Genomic DNA, 27,797 nt, shown 5'->3' with positions numbered 1-27,797 from the left:
AGAATCTCAAACACATATTAAATGATTATGATTTTACTTACTTTCTTCCCCACTGACCAAAGAGGTAAGCTGCTCATCTACACCAGAGCAAACTTCAGTGATGATCTTTTTCTGGACATCTTGGATCAGGTCAAAGTTGGGCACATTGTAAACATGCTTGCCGTGAGGTGTAGAGGCAATTTCTTTGAGCTCATCTTCATCTGCTCCTTTGATACCTGCACGGAAAGACGTGCGACAGCACCAATAAATCAAGCGTTCAATGCTGTCTGCTTTGCAGATGTGAGAGACGCTTAGCTGCTTTGGAGTCCGGCTAAAGTTTTGAAAAACAACAGTATTTCACTTTTCCTAAGGGCAAGTGTGGATCTCACGATGAAAATCAATGGAAAACTAAAACAGTTTCCAAGAACAGACAACCCTCCACGATTTAACAAAACCCTGAATAATAAAACATACCTAGTACAAATATTTCCACTCCGATGTTCCTAAGTTTTTCAGCATGCTCCTCCACTGGGTCCTGGGATTTTCCATCAGTGATGATCATGGCTACCTTGGGAAATCCTTTTCTTGACCCAGCTGCCTCAGTGAAGATGTTTTTCATCAGGTAATCTATGGCATCACCTAAACGAAGAATTATACATCTTGTATTTTTTACATTGGCAGATTGAACTTAACACATTGACACAGTCTTTACATTTAAAATTAAATCAAATTCTCTCCTGCCCCCTTACCGGTCATAGTGTTCCCTCCTTTGTAAGGCAGTGAGTTTATGGCTTGCAGAAGGTCTCCTCTTCTGGTGTAACGAGTGAGGGGGAACTCAGTGCGAGTGTCTGTGCTGTACTGAACCACAGCAACACGAGTTTTGTCCTCGCCGATGTCAAAGGCCCCCGCCAGGGCACCAATGAAACTACGGATATGCCTAAAGTTTTCTCTGCCCACACTCCACGAGCCATCCACCAGAAAAACTAAATCTGCGATGGCGCTCACAGAACATTCTGAGAAAACACATTAGAGAAACAAACAATATGACGGGCAATTAGTGGAGAGCAAAAACATTTAGATCTTGCATTAAACATTTTGATTGGTCGGAATTATCGAGGTTTGAAACAATTATAATAAAACAATTTTTGTTTCTCAAAGTAAATCAATTTATATTCTAAATAAGTGCCAACAAGGATATGACAGCAAGCTGGATTTCAAACGATGCTTTTTATGCCTCATTTCTTTTGAATGTCTAAATAAAATCAAATCCCTGACAGGTAGTTGGATGGCTAAGAGTTGCATTCAGACATCAAAAGGAAAAATCAACTGATGCCAAACAGTGGGCTGGTATAGTTATTCCAGCAGATGGCTTTACAGACTAAACATTTAGCTCAGGCTCCACTGACTACAGTCGTTTTTTCAGCTTTAAAACCCACAAAGATTTCAATCATAAATGAAATTTTCTGGAACATTTAACATGACTCCATTGGCAGAGTGTATGTGGTCTCTTTGAATATATGTTCACATACCCATTTCTCAGAAGCCACATTCGGTCAATTAAATGTTTGGTGAATTTTTTTATTTATTTATTTATTTATTTTAATGAATATTTTTGATTAAGAGTTTTAAAGATGGTTCTGATCCATAATAAGTTTTCTTATGTTAAATTTGCTCTCTTGTTCGGATTAAATTAACCAAATCCCATCCTGGTAGTCTCAAAGATTTACCTATTTAGCAAACACACTTCTATGATTAAATTTTATAAAAAAGGAAGAAAAAAATTAGGTCAAGTTTTTGGAGAATGCATTCAAGGACTGGTTTTGTTCAGATTTTGGTTGCTGCACAGGTAAACATACTCACTGATTGCATCTGAATGTGGCTTCCTCACTTTTCCACTTGTGTTACTTGACTGAACTGAAACAAAAGGAAAACTTGGTGAGTGCAACAGTAAAACTCCAGATCCACGGACAGAGAACAGGCAAGGAAATCAACACATCATAAAACTGAGTCCCCAGGATAAAAACCACATTCATAAACTATGAAAACTCAGCAACTCCAAACAGTAAACATATTGTTTTTTTTGTGACTTTCCGATGTCCCTGTGGCTTAATGGAAACTGAGTCTTTTCACTTTTTCCATGCACAAGTTACCTGCAGAACAAAGTCCTCGTCATTCCATTTTAATCTTAGTAAAAAGCCCAATACGTTACTAAAATTTCTGTATGAAAAACTTGGATTTTCCATGCTGTCTCACAATACAGAGTAAGCTAAAATGCCATAAAGGTCCTCGGACCTGGATGAGTACAGGTGCAACTCAACAAGGTAGAATATAATTGAAATGTAAGCTATTTTACAGTTGTATTCCAATTCAAAACTTATATAAATTTCAAATAATATATTTAAATCATTCATTAATGTAAGTTTTTACTAATACTGCTGGAAATTTTGAACTGAGACCGATGGTCCTCCGTATGACTGTGCATGCCATAAGGTGTAATCATCAAAATCAAAGGAAATGCAAGGTAGAAATACATGATTCTGTGTGTAGTGAATTTCTTTAATGCATAACTAAAGATTTATTTTTGCAGTAAGATTATTCTTTAGTGAGATGAACCTAGAATCCTGGCGATGTTACTTTTAAAAACTGTCATTCTATTTTATTTATTTATTTATTTATTTCAATTTAACCCATTATTCTTTTCCCAAGCTGAACTCATACATACTTGTCAGTTGTCCATAGATGGGGATGCTCTCCTCTGAACCATAAAAGGAATTTATTGACACCGTGTAGTCTAAATCGGGTGTCAGGTTGTTGAGGAGTGTTGTAGATATTTCTGCACCGAGGTTCAAATATCTTGCTGGTTCATCTGGGGATAACATGATTCTCCAGTTACAATATTGTTTGGGTTTATTTTATGTTTCAGTTGACTTGACTTAAATTGCTTCATGCTTACCTGCATCTGATACGACCTGTATTCTGAAGCCCTCTATCGTTGCCGAGGGTCTTACCCATGACATTTCCACTGTGTTCTCATTTAGTATTTTAAATTTCAAATCTGAGGGTGGTTCCACTGCAAACAAAAGATCAAACACTGTTAAATCACGTTACAAAATAAACAGCATGTATGAATGTGGATATAAGTTTTGATCAAATTAAAACAAAAGGCCATTTGATCCAAGCATATACATAAACCCCAACTACAAACACTTCACAACTGAAGCGCACTTGTTCGTTGTTGGGGGCAGGCACAAAGAACTGACATCCATTTGTGAGAGTGACAGATGGAGAACATGTGACAACAATTAAAATTAAAAATAAATTTAAAAAAAAAAACGGAGTGAGAAGCCATTTTGGAACAAAATGGCACCTGTTTGAGTTGCTCAAGCAACTCAAGCAATGGCAAACACATTTCATGTGCACAAAAAGTGCAAAGGCTGTGTGAACCATACAACACATGCTAAGTGCAATCATCACATTGCATGCCCCGACCGCATACTACACGGCTTTAATGATGGAGTTGGACTCAGTATTACAAAAAGAAAACAACAGTTACTGATTATACAATGGAATCAAGATTGCCATATGGTTACTGATGGTCAGAACAGAACACCATATGTTATATATACATTGTATATAAACATATTTCAGAGACAAGAAGTGGTTTGTAGTTTATTTGGTTAAGACTCTTTGCACAAGTGAGTGGCACACATCCATTGCAAACCTGTAAAAAAGAATACACAAATCGTCGCTGGAGACTCTTGTGTACTTTTTTCTCTGGCTTAATGCACCAGAAAGGCAAGTGAAAACTTTGTTCAACCAAAAAAAAAACATAAATAAAAGTTTAAAACAAAGAAAGAGTGTGCATAAATACAACAAACAGAACAACAAAAAAGACTAAAGACAAGACGGTGCGTCTTTACATTCAGATGATTCAGTCACAGTGTCATGCATCATGTACATGAGAAAGTTGTTTGAATGAACAACTTTGACTGACTGGACTATGGGTAGGTATCCATGTACAAGTTGGAGTCACACAGACAGAGATGACAAACATATTTTAAAATGATATTCTGTCATAAAATGGAAAGGATAGTTTTATTATGAGTAATTTACATGCATGCATATTTGTAGTAATCAGTAATATTTAAACTATTTTTTTCTTCTTTTTTTTTTTTTTACAAATTACATGCAATTTTAAAAACTGACAATAGGACTTTTATAAGAGTCCAGTTGTTAGCCCAGTGTTCTGGCATATAATTTCTTCTATTGACTCTTTAGTTAGCTTGGTATCCTTGAAGAAGTGCATATCTTTGTGAGATGTTTTAATTAGTTGATTTTGCATGTAGCTAACCAAAAAGCAACTATTTGAAAACAATGAAGAACCAACACTAGCCGCATATGCTAGAAGTAACAACAGCAAGTTTTAAGCATGTCTCATGTCTCCTTCTTTGTTTTTTGTTTTTTTTTTACATGTATCTATAACGATATTATTCACTGCATTTTGGTTGTTTTATTATAGGGATGATAACATTTCTAGAAACTATCATATTTATTTGGAACATTTTTGTAATTCAGTCTATTGTACATTGTGCATATGACTGCCAAACTATTGTACTGTACATAAAAAAAATAAATAAATAAATACTTGTGTAAGTGGGTCCCTAAAACCGACTCTATGCCTGGGGCCTACATGGGGCTAGGGCTTGCCCTGATTACAAAGTACATTAAATGTCCAAACTGATTTTTTTTTAAAAACAAAAAAAAAACAAAGAAAAGTACAAGAATGGATCAGCTTTGTTAAATTTGGGCCAATTTAATATATCTGGGCTAAAATGGTACTATGACATGTTTTTGGTCATTCTGTCTAGTTTTTATGTGCATTTGACAGAATTTGAAGAGATGATGCTGTATTAGATACTTTTTAGAAAGGTCAAATTCAAAGGTCAATATAGGAAATTATACTTTGTGTATCAAGCTTTCATTCTTTTCAACTTAGCATTCAACTTGTGGAAGTGGGGCACCAAAGCTGGCTGGGCTACTTTGCTACATGTTGCCCTAAAGATAGCTTTCATTTCATGTATAAAAAAACACCCCAAAATATTTATGTTATTAGAAACTCACAATAGTGAAAAAGCAGGACTTATTAAGTTGAATTTAAATGTAAATTTGGCTTAGTTCAGCTAGTGTAGAACAATGATGCAGATGAAATTAGTTTAAGAACATGCAGTAGGCATCACCAAACACACGGGAGGGAAGAATATCATTTTAAAATTCACTATGAGGAAAGGGCCATAGCTCGGAACAAACAGGCAGACGACAAACAGGAGCCCGCCAAATACTTAAAAACTTGGAGTGGAGATTCACCAACCTGGCATTTCAACTCAAGGAGCCCCGCAGATCGCGTTCCCCTTTATTTCTTCATCAAATGGAGGTATAGAATTAAATGTTGGATGTGTAGGAGTGTAGAACGGTCTGGTGTTGCAAACTGATTTGTCAAGAATTTTAGAAACAATACTTGTGAATGGGTCTTCAGTTGGTTGCTTCCACATGTGTTCATGATGAGATGGTTTGACAGTGTTGTTTGAATTGGTCACAGCTTTTTTTTTTTTTTTTATGCCTTCTGGTTGGAAAATATACTCAAGGAACAAAGATGGTTTTGTAAAGAATAACAAACTCTGGTCAGTTATTTAGATCCTGCGGTTTTGCTTTTGTTAGATGGATGATGGTCCCACCAGTTTTCAATAAAAAGACACCTCTAGTTCCCAGGGGCCAGAGTCTGGCTACCGTTGTGTTACCTCAGTCTCCATCCAGTCAGCCAGTCAGCGGTCCTGACCAGAACGACCGCCAGGAGGGGAGACCAAGAGAAAAGAGCTCTCCCCAAAGAGGCAGGACACATGCCAAAGTAATTCCGCAACATGTGCTGACATTAAACACTGGCGCATATTAACTTTCCATATGTCTCGCAACTCAGCGTTTCTGCAAATGCCCGCAAAAAAAAAGAAAAAAAAAAAACCCTTAGAAAGCCTCTTTGTCTTTGTGCTGTCTGAGGATTAATTTGCAGCTCTCGTATTTCATCTTTCCATTCCGTTTAGTGCAGATATGTGAGGCCAGACTCCTCTCACCAGGGAGGAGAGCTCTCACAAGGAAAATATCAGAAAGTTTCCACACAATGTATCCGTCTTTGCTATTAGCTCTGAATGGAGTGGTTGCATAAGAGATTAATAAATCATTCTACGTGGAATTATTGCTGCTACTTCGCACTGTCAGTCATCCGTGATATGTTAATTTATGGGACTTAATGGAGAATTTAACTTCTGGTGCACTCGTGTCAGAGCTGTAAATTAGAGCTCTGAGCTAAATCATTTCCTCTGCTGCATTTTACAAGGACAAACAGTAATCTGTCCATATCATAAACTTTTAGACGCACTTGAAATGACTGGATTCAACCTAATGTTTTACAAGTTACTACTGTAGGCTACAAAAGCCACAGCAGGGAAACTTTTTTATATGCACAACATCCTGCAACATTTTTCAAAAAGTACTTAAGAACTTGATTGCAAGGATTCTGGCAATTTTCCTACTTTTCTTTGGGGGTTGGGGGGAGAAGTATGTTTCAACACAAAACTGAAACAGCAGACAGCAAACATAATCACTGAAATGATTTTTACTCTTCTAAGTGTTCTGCTAAATTACATACGAAACAAGCTTCGGTTTGCTAATCTTAGCGAGAAAATTGCTGCCGAATACTTTGTTTATCCAATCTCAATTGCTATTTGAATACGAGGCAACTGAATCCGGATTTTGTCTAAAGGCAATAATTCTTGTTACTAACAGTCAGACTAAATCCATTTTAAATGAGAGGGGAAGGAATAACAGTCAACATGGAATCACTCACATAAGTAAAGAACATTCAGCAATAACTTTATTCAATGTATCATGGACATACAGTTCATTTATCTCTTACATCATTTCTGCAAAATAAATAATAATAATAAAAAAAAAAATCATACTCCTTAAATTTCAGAAACCAGAGGAGATAAATAGGAAAGAAGAGAAGGAGCGATAAAGAGCAGGACAGTTTATGTGAGAAGAGCAAAGCCAGGTGGCTTCATTTACCTTGAGCATCTATGGAGGACAGCAGAGCTGCGAGGAAAGCAGCCGCAGCCAGCGACAGCCTTATCTTCATGTTTGACCCTGAAGGATCAGCAGCACATCAATCAATCTGTCAGGACAGAAAGGATGTTTGAGCTACTGGCCTACACAGCTATACCACGGCTAGTGTGAGATATGAAGGTCAGCAGGAAGTAGCATTTTCAGTTGGCAGATTTAACAACTGATCTGAAGTGCTTCATTATGTATCCTAGAAGAAAAACTATTAGATTTATCGAGGCTTCTTTACACAATAAGTGCCACACCTTGCTGCTTTCAGTCCACACCCATACCCTGAGGTGTATAATTAACACTGTAGAGGGATTTAAGGAAAAAAAAACTGTTTAACACAAGCTCATCTGGTTTCAAGTTTTTGAGGGCACACACTGCAGAGCTGATAGCTCTCTGACGGCCTTTGATCTCTTTGGTGGTTCACGATGCAGATCACTACATGCACTAGAGCCCAATCTGCGGTTTTCACTTACTAATGTCCTGCAGGGCATGTCTAAGTGCCCCTTTTAGGGCAGCCAAAAACTCACTTTGAACACAGAAAAAAAACTCAATTTCTTTCCACAGAGTGTTAGAGGAAATCAGTGAGCTTAAACTGTCCACATCATGTTAGTGTTTGCTGTAAATTTACATTGTTGTTTTGTTTGTTTTTTTCAAACAAAAAACAAATGAAAATTTGTATTTCAGGTTGTTTCAAACGCAACAATTTGTATGATCAGGTACCGCACTCCGCCTGGTGCACAAGCAGAAGAACTGCATCTAGAAGGGCACTGATGGATTTGTTGGCATATGAAAATCATTTGTTCTGAATTATGAAGTCAAGAACACTCCTCTGCACATGTGCCCTGCAACTTCTAACACTGGTTCATCTCATTTGAACATTTTTCCTCAGTTTAATAAGGAGATCAGTCAAAAATGACTTAACTTAAAACCAATTTTTTTTTAATTATTATTATTTTTGGCTCAATGTGTACTTAATATATGCAAAAAAGAGAGTAAAGAATTAGAATATATAGATATATAAAAATCGATTTTTTTTGTAAGATTAAATAAAAGAAAAAAAACACCAGTCTCAAATCTCCTGATAGTTTAAATAAAGTTGCGTTTACTTACCAGTTAAAGCTCCCGTTAAAAACTAAAGGGAGCAGATAATGAGATGAGCCTGCTTGAAGTCCCCCACTCTCTAAACCAATAGAGAAATGGACCCCTCTGTCCTCTGTGGGGACTACCGGAGCCTCCACCAGCCAGATGTCTTAGGAGGAAAAGCCTTTTTCCAAGTGGGAAGAATCTTTCTACCATCGGCTACTTAACAAGGGGGGCAGTTCCAGCTCTCGTTTTTCCAACATATGGGCTTCTTGCGAAAGTTCAGCCTCCCTGCTGATGTATGTCCCCCCGCAAAGAGTGAGCCCATGTTCGGAAATTGCTTTTTTTTTTTTTTTAAACCCCACTCTTGCATTCCTTTGGTCTGTTGATATAATGAGTCTCCAGATCTAATATGACCTCACAGCAGTTGGCCAGACATCTCTGACAGGAGGAAATGTTTTATTTGCGACAGAAAGCATCTAAGATGAAAATGTGAATTTCAGGCTTTCTGAACACATATTTCTTTGGGAGGAAAGCTATTCATCAGAATGAATTTAATAAACATAAAATTAAACTACAAGAGAGTTATGTTTTCAACTTTATACGGAACGTGAATCAAAACGAGAAAATTGGACTTTGTTGGACACGACAGTCCTTAACAAAGGCGAGCCATTCAGAAAACTGCTCACAGGCTTTTACTGCCCTCTAGTGCGTAAAATGGGTCATTGCAGCAAACAAAATTCCAAACTAGAGAAAGCGGTTTAATCAAGAGCCAACTAAAGTTTAACATCTACTAAAGTTTAAAATGGATTGCTAATAGTATGTACCTTAGCCTAATTTTAATAACAAACTGGAAAACAATAGCCATGAGTGGCTATTCAAATTTTGGATTCAACTTACAGTCATGATGAGTCATAATTACAGAGTTCTTTTTTCATTGACTACAAACAATAAACAAAAGAACCGTAGGCAGACGTTTATAATTTTATTGGTTTGTAAANTTTTTTTATTATTATTATTCTGGTTAAAAAAAAAGTTAATGATGAAACAAGTAATAACAATAAACTTGGATTACAAAGGCTAATGCAACTCTACATTATTTAGTCTTGTTTATCAATAGACTGACAAATTTGGTCATTTACCTTTATATTGAGTAAAATAACCAACTAAAGCTGTAAATATTCTTTAAATACTTTGCACTCACTTTTCTTTTTGATCTTCAAAAGTTCCTGTTCAATCCTCAGACAGATGGACTGAGTCAGCTCCTTGGAAATTCTCTGGAAAGCATCAAAGTCCTCAACTTCATAGACATGAGTGTCAGCTGGTGGATTGGCAATGGCCTCCAGCTCAGACCTCACTGCATCCTTCACACCAACAGCAAAGATCTCCACATCAACATTCCTCAGTTTGGCGGCCGCATCCTTAAAAGAGTCTGATGACTTTCCATCGGTGATGAGGACCATGACACGAGGAACATTATCCCGCGCTCCACGACCTGGGACGAAGATCCTTTCTCTGACATATGTCATTGCTTTGCCAGTATTTGTGGAACCACCACGGTACGGGAAGCTACGCACAGCTTTGACAGCAGCATTAATGTCATGATGGGTGTTTAGGGCAAACTCTGTGTGTGGATCTCGACTGTACTGGACCAAGCTAATCTGAATTTTATTGGGTCCGATGTCAAAGGAAGTGACCAGCACCTCGAGGAAAGCACGGACTTTAGCAAAGTTCTGTAATCCAATACTGTATGAGCCATCAACCAGTAGCACCACATCAGCCTGCACATCCACTCCCAGGGAGCACTCTAGGAAATAACAGGACATTATAAATTAAGTGACTACATTTCATAGAGTGTGTTTTTTCAGCAAGAGTAAATTCTGCACTTACCAGTGGACACCTTGACCGGCTGAGTCTTTGCTAGATCCAGAATGGGTTCACTTGGAGTCAGACCTTTCAAGGCAAACAAACTGATCTCATACTCGGTCTCAGGAGAGAGGTCTCGTGCGTTTATAGATGTCTGTGTGGGTCCAATGTACAGTTCTTGTCGCTTCATTCCAGGCACCATGGGAATAAGGGTCAGCTTGTAGCCTGTGATTTCACCCGGGGAGGGATCCCATGTCACCCTCATTGACTTGGATGCAATTTCTGTTACTTGCAAGTTAAAGGCAGGCTCCACCACTGGTAAAAGATGCAAAATAAAGTATATTATTTGAGAAAAAAAATTGTAAGTCAAACACAGAATCTCAAACACATATTAAATGATTATGATTTTACTTACTTTCTTCCCCACTGACCAAAGAGGTAAGCTGCTCATCTACACCAGAGCAAACTTCAGTGATGATCTTTTTCTGGACATCTTGGATCAGGTCAAAGTTGGGCACATTGTAAACATGCTTGCCGTGAGGTGTAGAGGCAATTTCTTTGAGCTCATCTTCATCTGCTCCTTTGATACCTGCACGGAAAGACGTGCGACAGCACCAATAAATCAAGCGTTCAATCCTGTCTGCTTTGCAGATGTGAGAGACGCTTAGCTGCTTTGGAGTGCCGCTAAAGTTTTGAAAAACAACAGTATTTCACTTTTCCTAAGGGCAAGTGTGGATCTCACGATGAAAATCAATGGAAAACTAAAACAGTTTCCAAGAACAGACAACCCTCCACGATTTAACAAAACCCTGAATAATAAAACATACCTAGTACAAATATTTCCACTCCGATGTTCCTAAGTTTTTCAGCATGCTCCTCCACTGGGTCCTGGGATTTTCCATCAGTGATGATCATGGCTACCTTGGGAAACCCTTTTCTTGACCCAGCTGCCTCAGTGAAGATGTTTTTCATCAGGTAATCTATGGCATCACCTAAACGAAGAATTATACATCTTGTATTTTTTACATTGGCAGATTGAACTTAACACATTGACACAGTCTTTACATTTAAAATTAAATCAAATTCTCTCCTGCCCCCTTACCGGTCATAGTGTTCCCTCCTTTGTAAGGCAGTGAGTTTATGGCTTGCAGAAGGTCTCCTCTTCTGGTGTAACGAGTGAGGGGGAACTCAGTGCGAGTGTCTGTGCTGTACTGAACCACAGCAACACGAGTTTTGTCCTCGCCGATGTCAAAGGCCCCCGCCAGGGCACCAATGAAACTACGGATATGCCTAAAGTTTTCTCTGCCCACACTCCACGAGCCATCCACCAGAAAAACTAAATCTGCGATGGCGCTCACAGAACATTCTGAGAAAACACATTAGAGAAACAAACAATATGACGGGCAATTAGTGGAGAGCAAAAACATTTAGATCTTGCATTAAACATTTTGATTGGTCGGAATTATCGAGGTTTGAAACAATTATAATAAAACAATTTTTGTTTCTCAAAGTAAATCAATTTATATTCTAAATAAGTGCCAACAAGGATATGACAGCAAGCTGGATTTCAAACGATGCTTTTTATGCCTCATTTCTTTTGAATGTCTAAATAAAATCAAATCCCTGACAGGTAGTTGGATGGCTAAGAGTTGCATTCAGACATCAAAAGGAAAAATCAACTGATGCCAAACAGTGGGCTGGTATAGTTATTCCAGCAGATGGCTTTACAGACTAAACATTTAGCTCAGGCTCCACTGACTACAGTCGTTTTTTCAGCTTTAAAACCCACAAAGATTTCAATCATAAATGAAATTTTCTGGAACATTTAACATGACTCCATTGGCAGAGTGTATGTGGTCTCTTTGAATATATGTTCACATACCCATTTCTCAGAAGCCACATTCGGTCAATTAAATGTTTGGTGAATTTTTTTATTTATTTATTTATTTATTTTAATGAATATTTTTGATTAAGAGTTTTAAAGATGGTTCTGATCCATAATAAGTTTTCTTATGTTAAATTTGCTCTCTTGTTCGGATTAAATTAACCAAATCCCATCCTGGTAGTCTCAAAGATTTACCTATTTAGCAAACACACTTCTATGATTAAATTTTATAAAAAAGGAAGAAAAAAATTAGGTCAAGTTTTTGGAGAATGCATTCAAGGACTGGTTTTGTTCAGATTTTGGTTGCTGCACAGGTAAACATACTCACTGATTGCATCTGAATGTGGCTTCCTCACTTTTCCACTTGTGTTACTTGACTGAACTGAAACAAAAGGAAAACTTGGTGAGTGCAACAGTAAAACTCCAGATCCACGGACAGAGAACAGGCAAGGAAATCAACACATCATAAAACTGAGTCCCCAGGATAAAAACCACATTCATAAACTATGAAAACTCAGCAACTCCAAACAGTAAACATATTGTTTTTTTTGTGACTTTCCGATGTCCCTGTGGCTTAATGGAAACTGAGTCTTTTCACTTTTTCCATGCACAAGTTACCTGCAGAACAAAGTCCTCGTCATTCCATTTTAATCTTAGTAAAAAGCCCAATACGTTACTAAAATTTCTGTATGAAAAACTTGGATTTTCCATGCTGTCTCACAATACAGAGTAAGCTAAAATGCCATAAAGGTCCTCGGACCTGGATGAGTACAGGTGCAACTCAACAAGGTAGAATATAATTGAAATGTAAGCTATTTTACAGTTGTATTCCAATTCAAAACTTATATAAATTTCAAATAATATATTTAAATCATTCATTAATGTAAGTTTTTACTAATACTGCTGGAAATTTTGAACTGAGACCGATGGTCCTCCGTATGACTGTGCATGCCATAAGGTGTAATCATCAAAATCAAAGGAAATGCAAGGTAGAAATACATGATTCTGTGTGTAGTGAATTTCTTTAATGCATAACTAAAGATTTATTTTTGCAGTAAGATTATTCTTTAGTGAGATGAACCTAGAATCCTGGCGATGTTACTTTTAAAAACTGTCATTCTATTTTATTTATTTATTTATTTATTTCAATTTAACCCATTATTCTTTTCCCAAGCTGAACTCATACATACTTGTCAGTTGTCCATAGATGGGGATGCTCTCCTCTGAACCATAAAAGGAATTTATTGACACCGTGTAGTCTAAATCGGGTGTCAGGTTGTTGAGGAGTGTTGTAGATATTTCTGCACCGAGGTTCAAATATCTTGCTGGTTCATCTGGGGATAACATGATTCTCCAGTTACAATATTGTTTGGGTTTATTTTATGTTTCAGTTGACTTGACTTAAATTGCTTCATGCTTACCTGCATCTGATACGACCTGTATTCTGAAGCCCTCTATCGTTGCCGAGGGTCTTACCCATGACATTTCCACTGTGTTCTCATTTAGTATTTTAAATTTCAAATCTGAGGGTGGTTCCACTGCAAACAAAAGATCAAACACTGTTAAATCACGTTACAAAATAAACAGCATGTATGAATGTGGATATAAGTTTTGATCAAATTAAAACAAAAGGCCATTTGATCCAAGCATATACATAAACCCCAACTACAAACACTTCACAACTGAAGCGCACTTGTTCGTTGTTGGGGGCAGGCACAAAGAACTGACATCCATTTGTGAGAGTGACAGATGGAGAACATGTGACAACAATTAAAATTAAAAATAAATTTAAAAAAAAAAACGGAGTGAGAAGCCATTTTGGAACAAAATGGCACCTGTTTGAGTTGCTCAAGCAACTCAAGCAATGGCAAACACATTTCATGTGCACAAAAAGTGCAAAGGCTGTGTGAACCATACAACACATGCTAAGTGCAATCATCACATTGCATGCCCCGACCGCATACTACACGGCTTTAATGATGGAGTTGGACTCAGTATTACAAAAAGAAAACAACAGTTACTGATTATACAATGGAATCAAGATTGCCATATGGTTACTGATGGTCAGAACAGAACACCATATGTTATATATACATTGTATATAAACATATTTCAGAGACAAGAAGTGGTTTGTAGTTTATTTGGTTAAGACTCTTTGCACAAGTGAGTGGCACACATCCATTGCAAACCTGTAAAAAAGAATACACAAATCGTCGCTGGAGACTCTTGTGTACTTTTTTCTCTGGCTTAATGCACCAGAAAGGCAAGTGAAAACTTTGTTCAACCAAAAAAAAAACATAAATAAAAGTTTAAAACAAAGAAAGAGTGTGCATAAATACAACAAACAGAACAACAAAAAAGACTAAAGACAAGACGGTGCGTCTTTACATTCAGATGATTCAGTCACAGTGTCATGCATCATGTACATGAGAAAGTTGTTTGAATGAACAACTTTGACTGACTGGACTATGGGTAGGTATCCATGTACAAGTTGGAGTCACACAGACAGAGATGACAAACATATTTTAAAATGATATTCTGTCATAAAATGGAAAGGATAGTTTTATTATGAGTAATTTACATGCATGCATATTTGTAGTAATCAGTAATATTTAAACTATTTTTTTCTTCTTTTTTTTTTTTTTACAAATTACATGCAATTTTAAAAACTGACAATAGGACTTTTATAAGAGTCCAGTTGTTAGCCCAGTGTTCTGGCATATAATTTCTTCTATTGACTCTTTAGTTAGCTTGGTATCCTTGAAGAAGTGCATATCTTTGTGAGATGTTTTAATTAGTTGATTTTGCATGTAGCTAACCAAAAAGCAACTATTTGAAAACAATGAAGAACCAACACTAGCCGCATATGCTAGAAGTAACAACAGCAAGTTTTAAGCATGTCTCATGTCTCCTTCTTTGTTTTTTGTTTTTTTTTTACATGTATCTATAACGATATTATTCACTGCATTTTGGTTGTTTTATTATAGGGATGATAACATTTCTAGAAACTATCATATTTATTTGGAACATTTTTGTAATTCAGTCTATTGTACATTGTGCATATGACTGCCAAACTATTGTACTGTACATAAAAAAAATAAATAAATAAATACTTGTGTAAGTGGGTCCCTAAAACCGACTCTATGCCTGGGGCCTACATGGGGCTAGGGCTTGCCCTGATTACAAAGTACATTAAATGTCCAAACTGATTTTTTTTTAAAAACAAAAAAAAAACAAAGAAAAGTACAAGAATGGATCAGCTTTGTTAAATTTGGGCCAATTTAATATATCTGGGCTAAAATGGTACTATGACATGTTTTTGGTCATTCTGTCTAGTTTTTATGTGCATTTGACAGAATTTGAAGAGATGATGCTGTATTAGATACTTTTTAGAAAGGTCAAATTCAAAGGTCAATATAGGAAATTATACTTTGTGTATCAAGCTTTCATTCTTTTCAACTTAGCATTCAACTTGTGGAAGTGGGGCACCAAAGCTGGCTGGGCTACTTTGCTACATGTTGCCCTAAAGATAGCTTTCATTTCATGTATAAAAAAACACCCCAAAATATTTATGTTATTAGAAACTCACAATAGTGAAAAAGCAGGACTTATTAAGTTGAATTTAAATGTAAATTTGGCTTAGTTCAGCTAGTGTAGAACAATGATGCAGATGAAATTAGTTTAAGAACATGCAGTAGGCATCACCAAACACACGGGAGGGAAGAATATCATTTTAAAATTCACTATGAGGAAAGGGCCATAGCTCGGAACAAACAGGCAGACGACAAACAGGAGCCCGCCAAATACTTAAAAACTTGGAGTGGAGATTCACCAACCTGGCATTTCAACTCAAGGAGCCCCGCAGATCGCGTTCCCCTTTATTTCTTCATCAAATGGAGGTATAGAATTAAATGTTGGATGTGTAGGAGTGTAGAACGGTCTGGTGTTGCAAACTGATTTGTCAAGAATTTTAGAAACAATACTTGTGAATGGGTCTTCAGTTGGTTGCTTCCACATGTGTTCATGATGAGATGGTTTGACAGTGTTGTTTGAATTGGTCACAGCTTTTTTTTTTTTTTTTATGCCTTCTGGTTGGAAAATATACTCAAGGAACAAAGATGGTTTTGTAAAGAATAACAAACTCTGGTCAGTTATTTAGATCCTGCGGTTTTGCTTTTGTTAGATGGATGATGGTCCCACCAGTTTTCAATAAAAAGACACCTCTAGTTCCCAGGGGCCAGAGTCTGGCTACCGTTGTGTTACCTCAGTCTCCATCCAGTCAGCCAGTCAGCGGTCCTGACCAGAACGACCGCCAGGAGGGGAGACCAAGAGAAAAGAGCTCTCCCCAAAGAGGCAGGACACATGCCAAAGTAATTCCGCAACATGTGCTGACATTAAACACTGGCGCATATTAACTTTCCATATGTCTCGCAACTCAGCGTTTCTGCAAATGCCCGCAAAAAAAAAGAAAAAAAAAAAACCCTTAGAAAGCCTCTTTGTCTTTGTGCTGTCTGAGGATTAATTTGCAGCTCTCGTATTTCATCTTTCCATTCCGTTTAGTGCAGATATGTGAGGCCAGACTCCTCTCACCAGGGAGGAGAGCTCTCACAAGGAAAATATCAGAAAGTTTCCACACAATGTATCCGTCTTTGCTATTAGCTCTGAATGGAGTGGTTGCATAAGAGATTAATAAATCATTCTACGTGGAATTATTGCTGCTACTTCGCACTGTCAGTCATCCGTGATATGTTAATTTATGGGACTTAATGGAGAATTTAACTTCTGGTGCACTCGTGTCAGAGCTGTAAATTAGAGCTCTGAGCTAAATCATTTCCTCTGCTGCATTTTACAAGGACAAACAGTAATCTGTCCATATCATAAACTTTTAGACGCACTTGAAATGACTGGATTCAACCTAATGTTTTACAAGTTACTACTGTAGGCTACAAAAGCCACAGCAGGGAAACTTTTTTATATGCACAACATCCTGCAACATTTTTCAAAAAGTACTTAAGAACTTGATTGCAAGGATTCTGGCAATTTTCCTACTTTTCTTTGGGGGTTGGGGGGAGAAGTATGTTTCAACACAAAACTGAAACAGCAGACAGCAAACATAATCACTGAAATGATTTTTACTCTTCTAAGTGTTCTGCTAAATTACATACGAAACAAGCTTCGGTTTGCTAATCTTAGCGAGAAAATTGCTGCCGAATACTTTGTTTATCCAATCTCAATTGCTATTTGAATACGAGGCAACTGAATCCGGATTTTGTCTAAAGGCAATAATTCTTGTTACTAACAGTCAGACTAAATCCATTTTAAATGAGAGGGGAAGGAATAACAGTCAACATGGAATCACTCACATAAGTAAAGAACATTCAGCAATAACTTTATTCAATGTATCATGGACATACAGTTCATTTATCTCTTACATCATTTCTGCAAAATAAATAATAATAATAAAAAAAAAAATCATACTCCTTAAATTTCAGAAACCAGAGGAGATAAATAGGAAAGAAGAGAAGGAGCGATAAAGAGCAGGACAGTTTATGTGAGAAGAGCAAAGCCAGGTGGCTTCATTTACCTTGAGCATCTATGGAGGACAGCAGAGCTGCGAGGAAAGCAGCCGCAGCCAGCGACAGCCTTATCTTCATGTTTGACCCTGAAGGATCAGCAGCACATCAATCAATCTGTCAGGACAGAAAGGATGTTTGAGCTACTGGCCTACACAGCTATACCACGGCTAGTGTGAGATATGAAGGTCAGCAGGAAGTAGCATTTTCAGTTGGCAGATTTAACAACTGATCTGAAGTGCTTCATTATGTATCCTAGAAGAAAAACCATTAGATTTATCGAGGCTTCTTTACACAATAAGTGCCACACCTTGCTGCTTTCAGTCCACACCCATACCCTGAGGTGTATAATTAACACTGTAGAGGGATTTAAGGAAAAAAAAACTGTTTAACACAAGCTCATCTGGTTTCAAGTTTTTGAGGGCACACACTGCAGAGCTGATAGCTCTCTGACGGCCTTTGATCTCTTTGGTGGTTCACGATGCAGATCACTACATGCACTAGAGCCCAATCTGCGGTTTTCACTTACTAATGTCCTGCAGGGCATGTCTAAGTGCCCCTTTTAGGGCAGCCAAAAACTCACTTTGAACACAGAAAAAAAACTCAATTTCTTTCCACAGAGTGTTAGAGGAAATCAGTGAGCTTAAACTGTCCACATCATGTTAGTGTTTGCTGTAAATTTACATTGTTGTTTTGTTTGTTTTTTTCAAACAAAAAACAAATGAAAATTTGTATTTCAGGTTGTTTCAAACGCAACAATTTGTATGATCAGGTACCGCACTCCGCCTGGTGCACAAGCAGAAGAACTGCATCTAGAAGGGCACTGATGGATTTGTTGGCATATGAAAATCATTTGTTCTGAATTATGAAGTCAAGAACACTCCTCTGCACATGTGCCCTGCAACTTCTAACACTGGTTCATCTCATTTGAACATTTTTCCTCAGTTTAATAAGGAGATCAGTCAAAAATGACTTAACTTAAAACCAATTTTTTTTTAATTATTATTATTTTTGGCTCAATGTGTACTTAATATATGCAAAAAAGAGAGTAAAGAATTAGAATATATAGATATATAAAAATCGATTTTTTTTGTAAGATTAAATAAAAGAAAAAAAACACCAGTCTCAAATCTCCTGATAGTTTAAATAAAGTTGCGTTTACTTACCAGTTAAAGCTCCCGTTAAAAACTAAAGGGAGCAGATAATGAGATGAGCCTGCTTGAAGTCCCCCACTCTCTAAACCAATAGAGAAATGGACCCCTCTGTCCTCTGTGGGGACTACCGGAGCCTCCACCAGCCAGATGTCTTAGGAGGAAAAGCCTTTTTCCAAGTGGGAAGAATCTTTCTACCATCGGCTACTTAACAAGGGGGGCAGTTCCAGCTCTCGTTTTTCCAACATATGAGCTTCTTGCGAAAGTTCAGCCTCCCTGCTGATGTATGTCCCCCCGCAAAGAGTGAGCCCATGTTCGGAAATTGCTTTTTTTTTTTTTTTAAACCCCACTCTTGCATTCCTTTGGTCTGTTGATATAATGAGTCTCCAGATCTAATATGACCTCACAGCAGTTGGCCAGACATCTCTGACAGGAGGAAATGTTTTATTTGCGACAGAAAGCATCTAAGATGAAAATGTGAATTTCAGGCTTTCTGAATACATATTTCTTTGGGAGGAAAGCTATTCATCAGAATGAATTTAATAAACATAAAATTAAACTACAAGAGAGTTATGTTTTCAACTTTATACGGAACGTGAATCAAAACGAGAAAATTGGACTTTGTTGGACACGACAGTCCTTAACAAAGGCGAGCCATTCAGAAAACTGCTCACAGGCTTCTACTGCCCTCTAGTGCGTAAAATGGGTCATTGCAGCAAACAAAATTCCAAACTAGAGAAAGCGGTTTAATCAAGAGCCAACTAAAGTTTAACATCTACTAAAGTTTAAAATGGATTGCTAATAGTATGTACCTTAGCCTAATTTTAATAACAAACTGGAAAACAATAGCCATGAGTGGCTATTCAAATTTTGGATTCAACTTACAGTCATGATGAGTCATAATTACAGAGTTCTTTTTTCATTGACTACAAACAATAAACAAAAGAACCGTAGGCAGACGTTTATAATTTTATTGGTTTGTAAAAAAAAAAAAAAAAAAAAAAAACTTTGGAAAAATGCTTATTTACAAGCTTCAGCTCAACTACACACCAATTTGTATCACCTTTTATTTTCTCTCCCAAAATTATCTTTTAAAAACAGCCACACAAATTTTACTGGGGTTGCAACCGAGGACGTTGGAAGGACCTTTGCAGAACCTTACTGTTTGCCTGCTTTGACCTTTCTAAAATTAGTTTTGATGAGAATCATAGTCTTGTTGGAAAAGTAAAGTTGGAGGAATCCTCTTTTTTCAGTAGCAAACCCTCTTTCTGCAATTCCCCTGACCACAAGCTGGTGGTAGAATCACAGCATCATGCTACCACCAACATGCCTAATATTTGGTACAGTGATTTTAGGTTTTGATGCCTCACCTTTTCTACTCAAAATGCTTCTTGCTATTAATTACGTGATGACTGCATTCAATAAAGTGACCACTGTTGCCACATGTTTGCTGAGGAAAAGAAGTCACTGTAAAATCAGTGACTCACTGTGCATCCCCAGAAAACTTTTTTTTTTTACCAATTGGTGTAAACATGATAATAAAGTGGGAATATCTCCCATTAGATTTAAATCTGTTTGATTTTGATTATGAATTGAATCTGTTTGTCCAATTGTATCATTTATGTGTATAAGTGGAAGATTTTTTTTCATAACATCTTCACTGTAAACTACAATATATTTTTAAGTAGTAGCAGAATATTTACGTCTGAATACAGTTTAGGATATGGAAAAAAAAACCTTAAATGATAATTTTATTGAAATATGAACAACAAAGATTTGATTAATTATACACATTAGCAATATATTACTACTTCATCAGTCAGCAGGGCTATCCAGTTCCATTCAGACTCTTTAATCATATGAAAATCTTACACACAACCTATCCAACCCCCAAAGCAAGAGATCAAAAGAAGTGTCAGAGATGTGACTATAACACAACAGTAATTATATGGATCTTGATGACACATTATGAAATTATAGTTATTCCACTTTGTAACTCTGGGGTCAAATCATCGGTACATTTTATATTATATCCAGCAGACTGAGACATCTGAAGGCTTACTCATCAAATCTAAAACCAGTGCTGACATACCAAACACAGTGAGAGGCATTGTGGCTCTGTAGAAAGGAGCGTCCTTCGGCCCCACCCTTCAGATGAATGAACATACAGTTGCCCTGCTGATCAAAGACAGAAAAACAAAAGCAACTTATTGTACAAAAAGAAAACCACATGAGCATCAGCTTTATGCGATCAATTATTTTGTTTCCCAACAAGAGATTTACGGTTTGTTTGTAAAGAGCAAATTTCTGGTTAACCATAATTAAACTGTGGAAAACAGCACACTCCAACATTATGTGATTTAAAGCATTACCGTGTTACTGGTCAACTAAAGCTGCATACTGTTCTTGTACTAAGCAGCATCAGACTCTATACCACACAAGGCGTTTACGCATAAGTAGAAGAAGTATAGCTCCATCTGCTGGCCACGGTCAGCTGGAAATTGGACATAAAGGGTCTTTATTGCCATTATGCAAAGTGAAATAGAAATACAGCCGTTCAGTAATAATAATAATAACAACATAATAATATGTTAACAGTTTGAAATGTTATGGTGGACAAAAAAACAAAAACTGGGAAATCATCCAAACGAGTAAACTTAAGCATAATGTCATTTCTGAAGTAGCTGGGTGTTTGAAATGAAGCGTCCAAACACATTGATATAAAGTTGAGCGGAAGAAAAAATGTGTACATGGACATGTTCTTCAGTGAGGCCAAATATTCTCAGAACCTGCATTTGTAATGTGTATTAGTTGTAGGCTTTTTTAAAAAAACACACACACACAATATACGCCAGATATAAAAACTTGATGTTTGTCACTCTGAGGAATGGCTATAATTTTCCCTTTTGACTAAAATGACTGAAATAAATCTTCTACTAGTTTTCTAAGTAGTCTAAAGACAGCTGTAGGCTCTCACTGTAGTTCCTCTTTTGTGTCGTCCTACATGAAATCTGAACAAAACTGGACTTATGCAATGAAGAAATGTAATTGGTGTCGAAGCTCAACATCAAGATAACTTTACAGAATCTGAAGCACTGCTATTACACCAGTATCAATATGTAATTCAATTTCAAATTGAATTACATATTAGTTTTATTTTTCTATGACAAAGAAATAAAACGGCACTTAAAAATGACAAATGACATCAAGATACTGACAGAGTTGTTTATTTGGACCCTACAAACCTTATAAAAACCCAAGATTTTCAAATTTAAATGAACATTTTCTGTATCAATAGTTCACAACATTGTAACAGAAAATTTAATGAAACAAGGGATACACTAACAAATGTGACACTTGTGAAGTGCATAGCATTTGGTCAACATTAAAGTTTGTTTTTTGTTTGTTTTGTTTTTTTACACAATTTTAACACTCAGGCCAAACTAAGCTAAAATTATAAATTATTGTGGCATAATTAACAAGAAACATGGTCCAACATTCTTGGAATTAGGAATACTGGCTATATTGGGAAATTTTAATGTTCCATTCAATAAGCATTTTACAGTTAAAGAACATCGGGCATAACGAGCATAAGTGTATCTTGATCAATAAGAGAGGAGAGTGTACCAGGAATACGCTACCCGTTTTCCAGAGATTAAATGCTTTGACTTCAATGTTTACCATAATTTACAGCACACAGGCAACAAATATCTGATTCTGAAATAAAGATCATCTTAAAAACCACAAGTAAAATGTTACATTCATCAGCAGGACTGGCTTTAATATAGAATCTAAGCAGAAACCTTAAAGAATACATACATTCTTCAAAATAAGCTATTTGCATAATAACCACAAAGGTAAAACAAGAACTTTGGTGTAGAGATAAATAACCGAACAATGATCAGCTTGAAGCTATTTACACACAAAAAAACAAAAAAAACACGCACAGATGAGGAAGAGGTAAACGGAGCTAAGATATGATGCTTCAGACATGCCTGCCATTGTGCAAACACACCAGACATTCACAGTGTATCCGACCTAAAGCAACTAAGCAGTCCAGAATAGACCCGTCAGGGTCACCGGCGCATGCAGACTTGGAAGACCCAACACAGGAGCGATTTAGTTAGGAATATCTGCGCTGTTGCTGCGGGTGTCGTATTTGTGGTGGATAATAAGCAGGACGACACCCAGGAAGAAGCAGATGGAGCCCACTGTGATGTAGGCGATACCCAGGAAGGGGTTCTTCCCTCCCATCCAAGAAATGGTGCTCAAAATCATCCGCTTCCGACCATCAAAGCTGCGGACGGGGTAATCTGGTTACATGAGGGTTAAGGTAAAGAGACAGAAAACTCCAAGCTGCCAAAAGTTTAAATAAATAAATAAATAAATACAGAAATACAGAAATACAGAAAGAAAGAAAGAAAGAAAGAAAGAAAGAAAGAAAGAAAGAATTCTTTCCATGTCGTGAAAGAATTTAACAAGTGGCTGTTAATATCGTCTCTTTAAAAAAAAAGCCTGCAAACTGCTGATTTGAGTTTGTTTTCAATTATTCTTTTAATCTAAAACCTCATCTTAGAGCAGATGAGCAAAACGGCGACTACAAAACCTAATTAGTACTGAAGATTTGTGTACTTATGGACACAGGTGGACTGCAATAAATTTTCAGAAAGTTCCTTTCAAAAAAAGGCGTAGTGCTGCAACGGCTCCAAATCCCAGACTGGGGATTTGCATGAAGTTTGCATGTCATGGAGGGACATCCTGGTGCTCAGGCCTACTTTCACTGTCCAAAAAAATTGAATGTTACTTAATGTAGACATGGTGTAAAGATTTTCTATACACTGTAGACATTTGTTTTACATTTCAAAGGGTTGTTTCTGTTAGGTTAGGTGGTTGTTGCCTTCAAATGATGAAAGCCCTAAGTTCAGTTTCTCAGAAATTGGAATATCACATGTAATCAATCTTAATTCTGTATAATTCTGTCTTTATTACCCTTCCCCCAGCTGAAATATTCTGTTTCCCTATATTTAGTTAAATAGCTAAACTTGACAAAATGCTTACAGACTTTTTATAAATGAATAAAGAAATGATTTATCTTAGCCTTGGCTGGACTGTAAAGGATACTGTAAGTGATCTTCAAGACGTATTTGCCACTGGCTAGAGTCGGAGTTGAGTCCGGCTTCTTTTGGATGATGCGATAGAGCTTCCGAAAGGTGGGCAGGGCGGCTGTGCGCATCCACACGATGAAGTCTTCGTTGATGAAGCCGTTGTTTTCAGAATCTGACGGGTCCAACTCGTACACTGGCTTCAGCCAGTTCACTGGCTTAGCCGTGCCTGAGAGACACCCGATAGTCAGTGGTAATTTAGTAACTACAAAAGTAAAAAAAAAAAAAAAAAAAAAGAAAACATATCGCAAAGTGGTTTCTAAAGCGTACCTTTGAAACGTTCAGTCAAGTTGTCTTTGTCGTTTCCAGGGTTCCTGAACTTCACGTGCTTGTCTGTGTACCAAGCAATGCCCGTTTTTACCAGAGTAACTTTTGACGTGTTGCCGTCGGGTTGGCTGTAATACAGCTCCAGGGTGTCTGAGAAGATAAAAACCTCATTTATTATTCCTTCTGAAAAGGATGCGTGGCAAACGAGCTTAACTTTTAAAAACTAAATTCTCAAGACTGTTGTTCTGTGCACAGTTTTCATACAAAGTTTAAATGTGCCAGGGCTCACCATTGAAAAGGCTGTTTGCTATGGCTCCACATGGAGCTATGGGCTGCTTAGTCTCCGGGTTTGTACGGTACGGCTCACATTCCTTGCTGGGGTTCTGGAAAAACCAAAAAACACTTTTCAGCAGAATGAAAATGGGCGATTTCGCTACAAGATATGTAAGAATAAAAAACTATATATCCCACCGTTAAAGAGGATTGAACTCCATTTAGCTGGCTGTCATCTCTGGACTTCACGTAGCGTCTGTGGTTCTGGTAGAAGTTGGACAGACCGTAGTACATGTAGACATTGCTCTGTTGAGAGGGGAGAAATTATTTATCTGGGCCTACCTGTCACTTCTGCCAGTCCCTCCGTTTAGATTAGGTTTCATCCAACTTCAATTTTAACAAAGAAAGTAGCCAAGAGGAGACAAATGGAAAGTTTGTTTTACCCAGGAATAGACATACAGTCCAGGTTCCCGTAGACTTCCTGAATAATCAATAAACGGCCCTCGAAAGCAGGACTGCATAATTAATAACCACATAAATCGATATAAAAGCAGCTTTTAAGCAGACCTTGGATGTTCTATTTTTGGACTCTAATTTGACTCTAATGGATAATCGGTCTTTTTCTTTTCTTTTCTTTTTTTCTTTTTATTGCAGAAACAGCATTTGTAGTATTGAATGCAAAGGCTTGAATTATTTATTCATTGTGTCTACATTAGCCTGAACTGATGCAGGAAATTAGCTCACCTCAAACGGCTGCGTCAGCGTGAAGGTCACAGTGCAGACGCATGGTGTTGTGCTGTTCCAGGTGAAGTTATTGGCGCAGTCGTAGCAAGGACTGTTAGGCTCCACACCAGTGTAATCAACCTAAAATTATGAGCGAACACGCAGATGGGGAGAAATAAGTTAGATAAAAATGAGTGCCAGAAATTATGACAGCAATACTCCTGCCAGCTCCTCCAAGTTAAAAAATGTCTGTGCAATGTCTGTGCAATAATCACAGCATTTCCATAAGGTTCAATAAAATAGAAAAGTGTTTTGTTTTTTTTATCTTTGTTTTACCATGCAAAATATTACATCCAATTATGAATATTGACGCCAGGTGGCATTTGTTTGCCCTGGGATTGATAATGTGGAACATCATAAGTGTGACTAGAAAAAAAAAGAAGAGGGACTGTTTAAGAAGCAGAGACCCAGATGCTGTGATTCAGACTTTATCTTTAAAGCAGTCAACTTGTGGCGGACTTGCTACCGATACCCACTTCACAATAAAACTGCGATCTGAAAGATTTTTGAAGCCAACATAAATAGCAATACGCTTTGAAGTCAAGGAAATCAAACTTTTTCACCACTGATATGAGAAGGTAAAACTGAGTCTGACAATATATGATGGCTGGCACTAACTGAGATATCAAAACAAGCTATTTGGTTCTGTATGCTTGTTACATATCTTACGATCCTTCACCTTTTAAGGCTTAATATTAATACACCGATCAAGCAAATTTTAAAACTAAGACTGTAACATAGGCAATGGCATAATAGCTCCTAACCTTATTTTGTTTATATCCAGACATAGAGCATAATTTGTAATTTCACACCGCTGGTGGTTTAACATTACTATTGTTAAGTATAACAAAAAACTAAAACCAACTTAACATTTCTGTTCATTTGTGTTAAGTGCAAAAAAACAAGCTTTGACTTCATTGTTATATTTTGTACTTTAGCAGAAATAAAACATATTTTTTGTTTGTGTTTATTACTATTACTAGGTCTCCATTAGGGCTGTAGTGATACAGTAATCTTACGATACGATATGATACACGATATTCTGTCCACGATACGATACATATTGCGATATTCATCAGACGATACAATTCAATACACTTTTGCGATTTTCTGAAAGATTTTAGAGGGACAGAGTGATTTTGGTGATATAGAGTTGGATTGAATTAATTTAACTGAAAACTGATTAAAAGCACCAACTACACAATACCTGGCTCTGGTTGGACATGGACACAGACTTAAAGTCGACAGCTGGACAAAAAGAATCAAAGAAGTGGTGAGAAAACATGTTTCTTTTAATTGAAACAGTACAAACTGTAGCTTACATGGGTTTATAAAGTAAATAAAGTGCACCAAGCACCCTGCTCTGAATAGTTTGATGCCTTTTTAACCTTGACACTTAACATCTGAAGGAATCACTCTAAGCCTGATGACCTAATCACTCTCCCGGCGAAGCAAGCAGTGAGTGAGCAAGGTGACAGTTGGATGTTACGATACTTGCGGATGAATATCGATTTTTTTCTAGGAAAGAAAATATCGATATATATCGCGATATCGATATTATCCTACAGCCCTAGTCTCCATGAGTAGTAAGTCCAACCACCAAGCAGTTGTCGGCTTCCCTGCATGAGGTAACTTAATAATTCTGCAAATTACTTCTCTTTTTTGAGCAGTCGTTTTTATAAAGTCAGTTTTAATTGTCTGAAAGGAACCCTAACCTCTTGCTTTTGAAATTACTGCATACACAGATAATAAAAATGACAGATTAAAATTCCACACTTTGAGACGATGAACCCTATAATACGTTCAACTTGATAACTCAGTAGAGCTTTTTAAAGACACTATAAGCCTGAGCTTTCCTGACAAGTGTGATTTTATGACAGTACCTCTAGAGAGAGAACCTACACTATAACACTTTAACGTAGTTTTGTAAACACAGCTCAATGCACTTGTTTGACGTAAATTGCAACATTTTTCTCCATGTTTACGTAATAATACACGGCCATTAAGTCCACGTAGTTTCACAATTTACCAGAAAGAGAAAGAACAAAGTTAAAACAAAGCCAGTGCAGTAGCTTTGAAATAAAATAAGACTGAAACGATTGGCGGAGATGAACTGAAACTGTACCTCGTACTCTTTTATGTTGTTTGAAGTCACATACAGGCCGATCCCGATGGGGATGAACATGAGTCCGATAACGAAGAAAGCAGGCAGCACAGTACCGGCAGTCAATATAGGCTGCCAAGCTGGAAGTCTCTGCTGTTTGAACGCTGTATTGTCCGGCTTTTTATTTTTCGGAGCCCCCGTCCCGCCGTGAGTTGAAGATCCCGAGTGGTGTCCGTCCTCCTCCTTAGCGTTATAGCTAGACGCCATCATTGTTGTGGTCCGCTTCAAGCTAAACTAATCCGCAACAGTTGACAACCGGTAAATACTCGGTAATCCCGAACGGCAAACAGGGCGAAATGTTAGGGAATCTGAATCTGTGTTCAGATTAATTAAATTTAGCCACAATCTGATCCAGCTATTGACTCATAATGGCGTTTGTTTCACCTGTTATGGGAAACTGCACCAAGAGGAAGAAGCCGGAAGTTTCCAGGCCAATGAAATGATGGAACGTAG

The 27,797-nt window shown here is 37.2% G+C and overlaps 3 protein-coding genes across 3 annotated transcripts in view; all 3 read right to left on the bottom strand.

Annotated features, from left to right (window-relative positions):
* The window catches only part of col12a1a (collagen, type XII, alpha 1a), a 63,919-nt gene extending 55,471 nt beyond the window's left edge, over positions 1–8,448 (bottom strand). The window contains exons 1-8 of the mRNA XM_007549340.2: positions 8,251–8,448; positions 7,096–7,201; positions 2,933–3,049; positions 2,702–2,845; positions 1,840–1,893; positions 729–992; positions 454–618; positions 42–215 (exon numbers count right to left, since the gene is read on the bottom strand). Coding sequence (XP_007549402.1) covers positions 42–215; positions 454–618; positions 729–992; positions 1,840–1,893; positions 2,702–2,845; positions 2,933–3,049; positions 7,096–7,165 — 988 coding nt within the window. The 5' untranslated portion in view covers positions 7,166–7,201; positions 8,251–8,448. The remainder of the gene's footprint in view (positions 1–41; positions 216–453; positions 619–728; positions 993–1,839; positions 1,894–2,701; positions 2,846–2,932; positions 3,050–7,095; positions 7,202–8,250) is intronic.
* Positions 7,197–18,927, bottom strand: LOC103136198 (collagen alpha-1(XII) chain-like). Its single transcript, XM_007549339.2, has 11 exons — positions 18,711–18,927; positions 17,556–17,661; positions 13,393–13,509; positions 13,162–13,305; positions 12,300–12,353; positions 11,189–11,452; positions 10,914–11,078; positions 10,502–10,675; positions 10,111–10,401; positions 9,425–10,027; positions 7,197–7,201 (listed from the first exon to the last, which is right to left on the bottom strand). Exons 2-11 carry the CDS (start codon positions 17,623–17,625, stop codon positions 7,197–7,199), a joined length of 1,887 nt encoding a protein of 628 aa, XP_007549401.1. The 5' UTR covers positions 17,626–17,661; positions 18,711–18,927.
* Positions 18,928–21,906: 2,979 nt separating this feature from the next.
* LOC103136046 (cell cycle control protein 50A-like) lies at positions 21,907–27,792 on the bottom strand. The gene is made up of 7 exons (XM_007549128.2): positions 27,306–27,792; positions 25,142–25,261; positions 24,596–24,703; positions 24,414–24,507; positions 24,128–24,274; positions 23,817–24,026; positions 21,907–23,008 (listed from the first exon to the last, which is right to left on the bottom strand). Exons 1-7 carry the CDS (start codon positions 27,552–27,554, stop codon positions 22,815–22,817), a joined length of 1,122 nt encoding a protein of 373 aa, XP_007549190.1. The 5' UTR covers positions 27,555–27,792; the 3' UTR covers positions 21,907–22,814.
* Between the last annotated feature and the right edge of the window lie 5 nt (positions 27,793–27,797).

The sequence above is a fragment of the Poecilia formosa genome, unplaced genomic scaffold (assembly GCF_000485575.1).
Source record: "Poecilia formosa unplaced genomic scaffold, Poecilia_formosa-5.1.2 Scaffold30, whole genome shotgun sequence".
In the NCBI taxonomy this organism is placed as follows: domain Eukaryota; kingdom Metazoa; phylum Chordata; class Actinopteri; order Cyprinodontiformes; family Poeciliidae; genus Poecilia; species Poecilia formosa.
The sequence above is the reverse complement of the archived record's forward strand: the minus strand, read 5'-3'. Positions and strand labels throughout refer to the sequence as shown.

Coding starts and splice junctions, on each gene's coding strand:
- LOC103136046 (XM_007549128.2), bottom strand. CDS start 27,554: ATGATGGCGTCTAGCTATAACGCTAAGGAGGAGGACGGACACCACTCG. Junction 24,704..25,141: donor CGCTGACGCAGCCGTTTGAG/GTGAGCTAATTT, acceptor CCCTCTCAACAG/AGCAATGTCTACATGTACTA. Junction 24,027..24,127: donor CTTGACTGAACGTTTCAAAG/GTACGCTTTAGA, acceptor GGTGTCTCTCAG/GCACGGCTAAGCCAGTGAAC.
- LOC103136198 (XM_007549339.2), bottom strand. CDS start 17,625: ATGAAGATAAGGCTGTCGCTGGCTGCGGCTGCTTTCCTCGCAGCTCTG. Junction 10,402..10,501: donor TTTGGTCAGTGGGGAAGAAA/GTAAGTAAAATC, acceptor ATCTTTTACCAG/TGGTGGAGCCTGCCTTTAAC. Junction 10,028..10,110: donor GCCGGTCAAGGTGTCCACTG/GTAAGTGCAGAA, acceptor GTTATTTCCTAG/AGTGCTCCCTGGGAGTGGAT.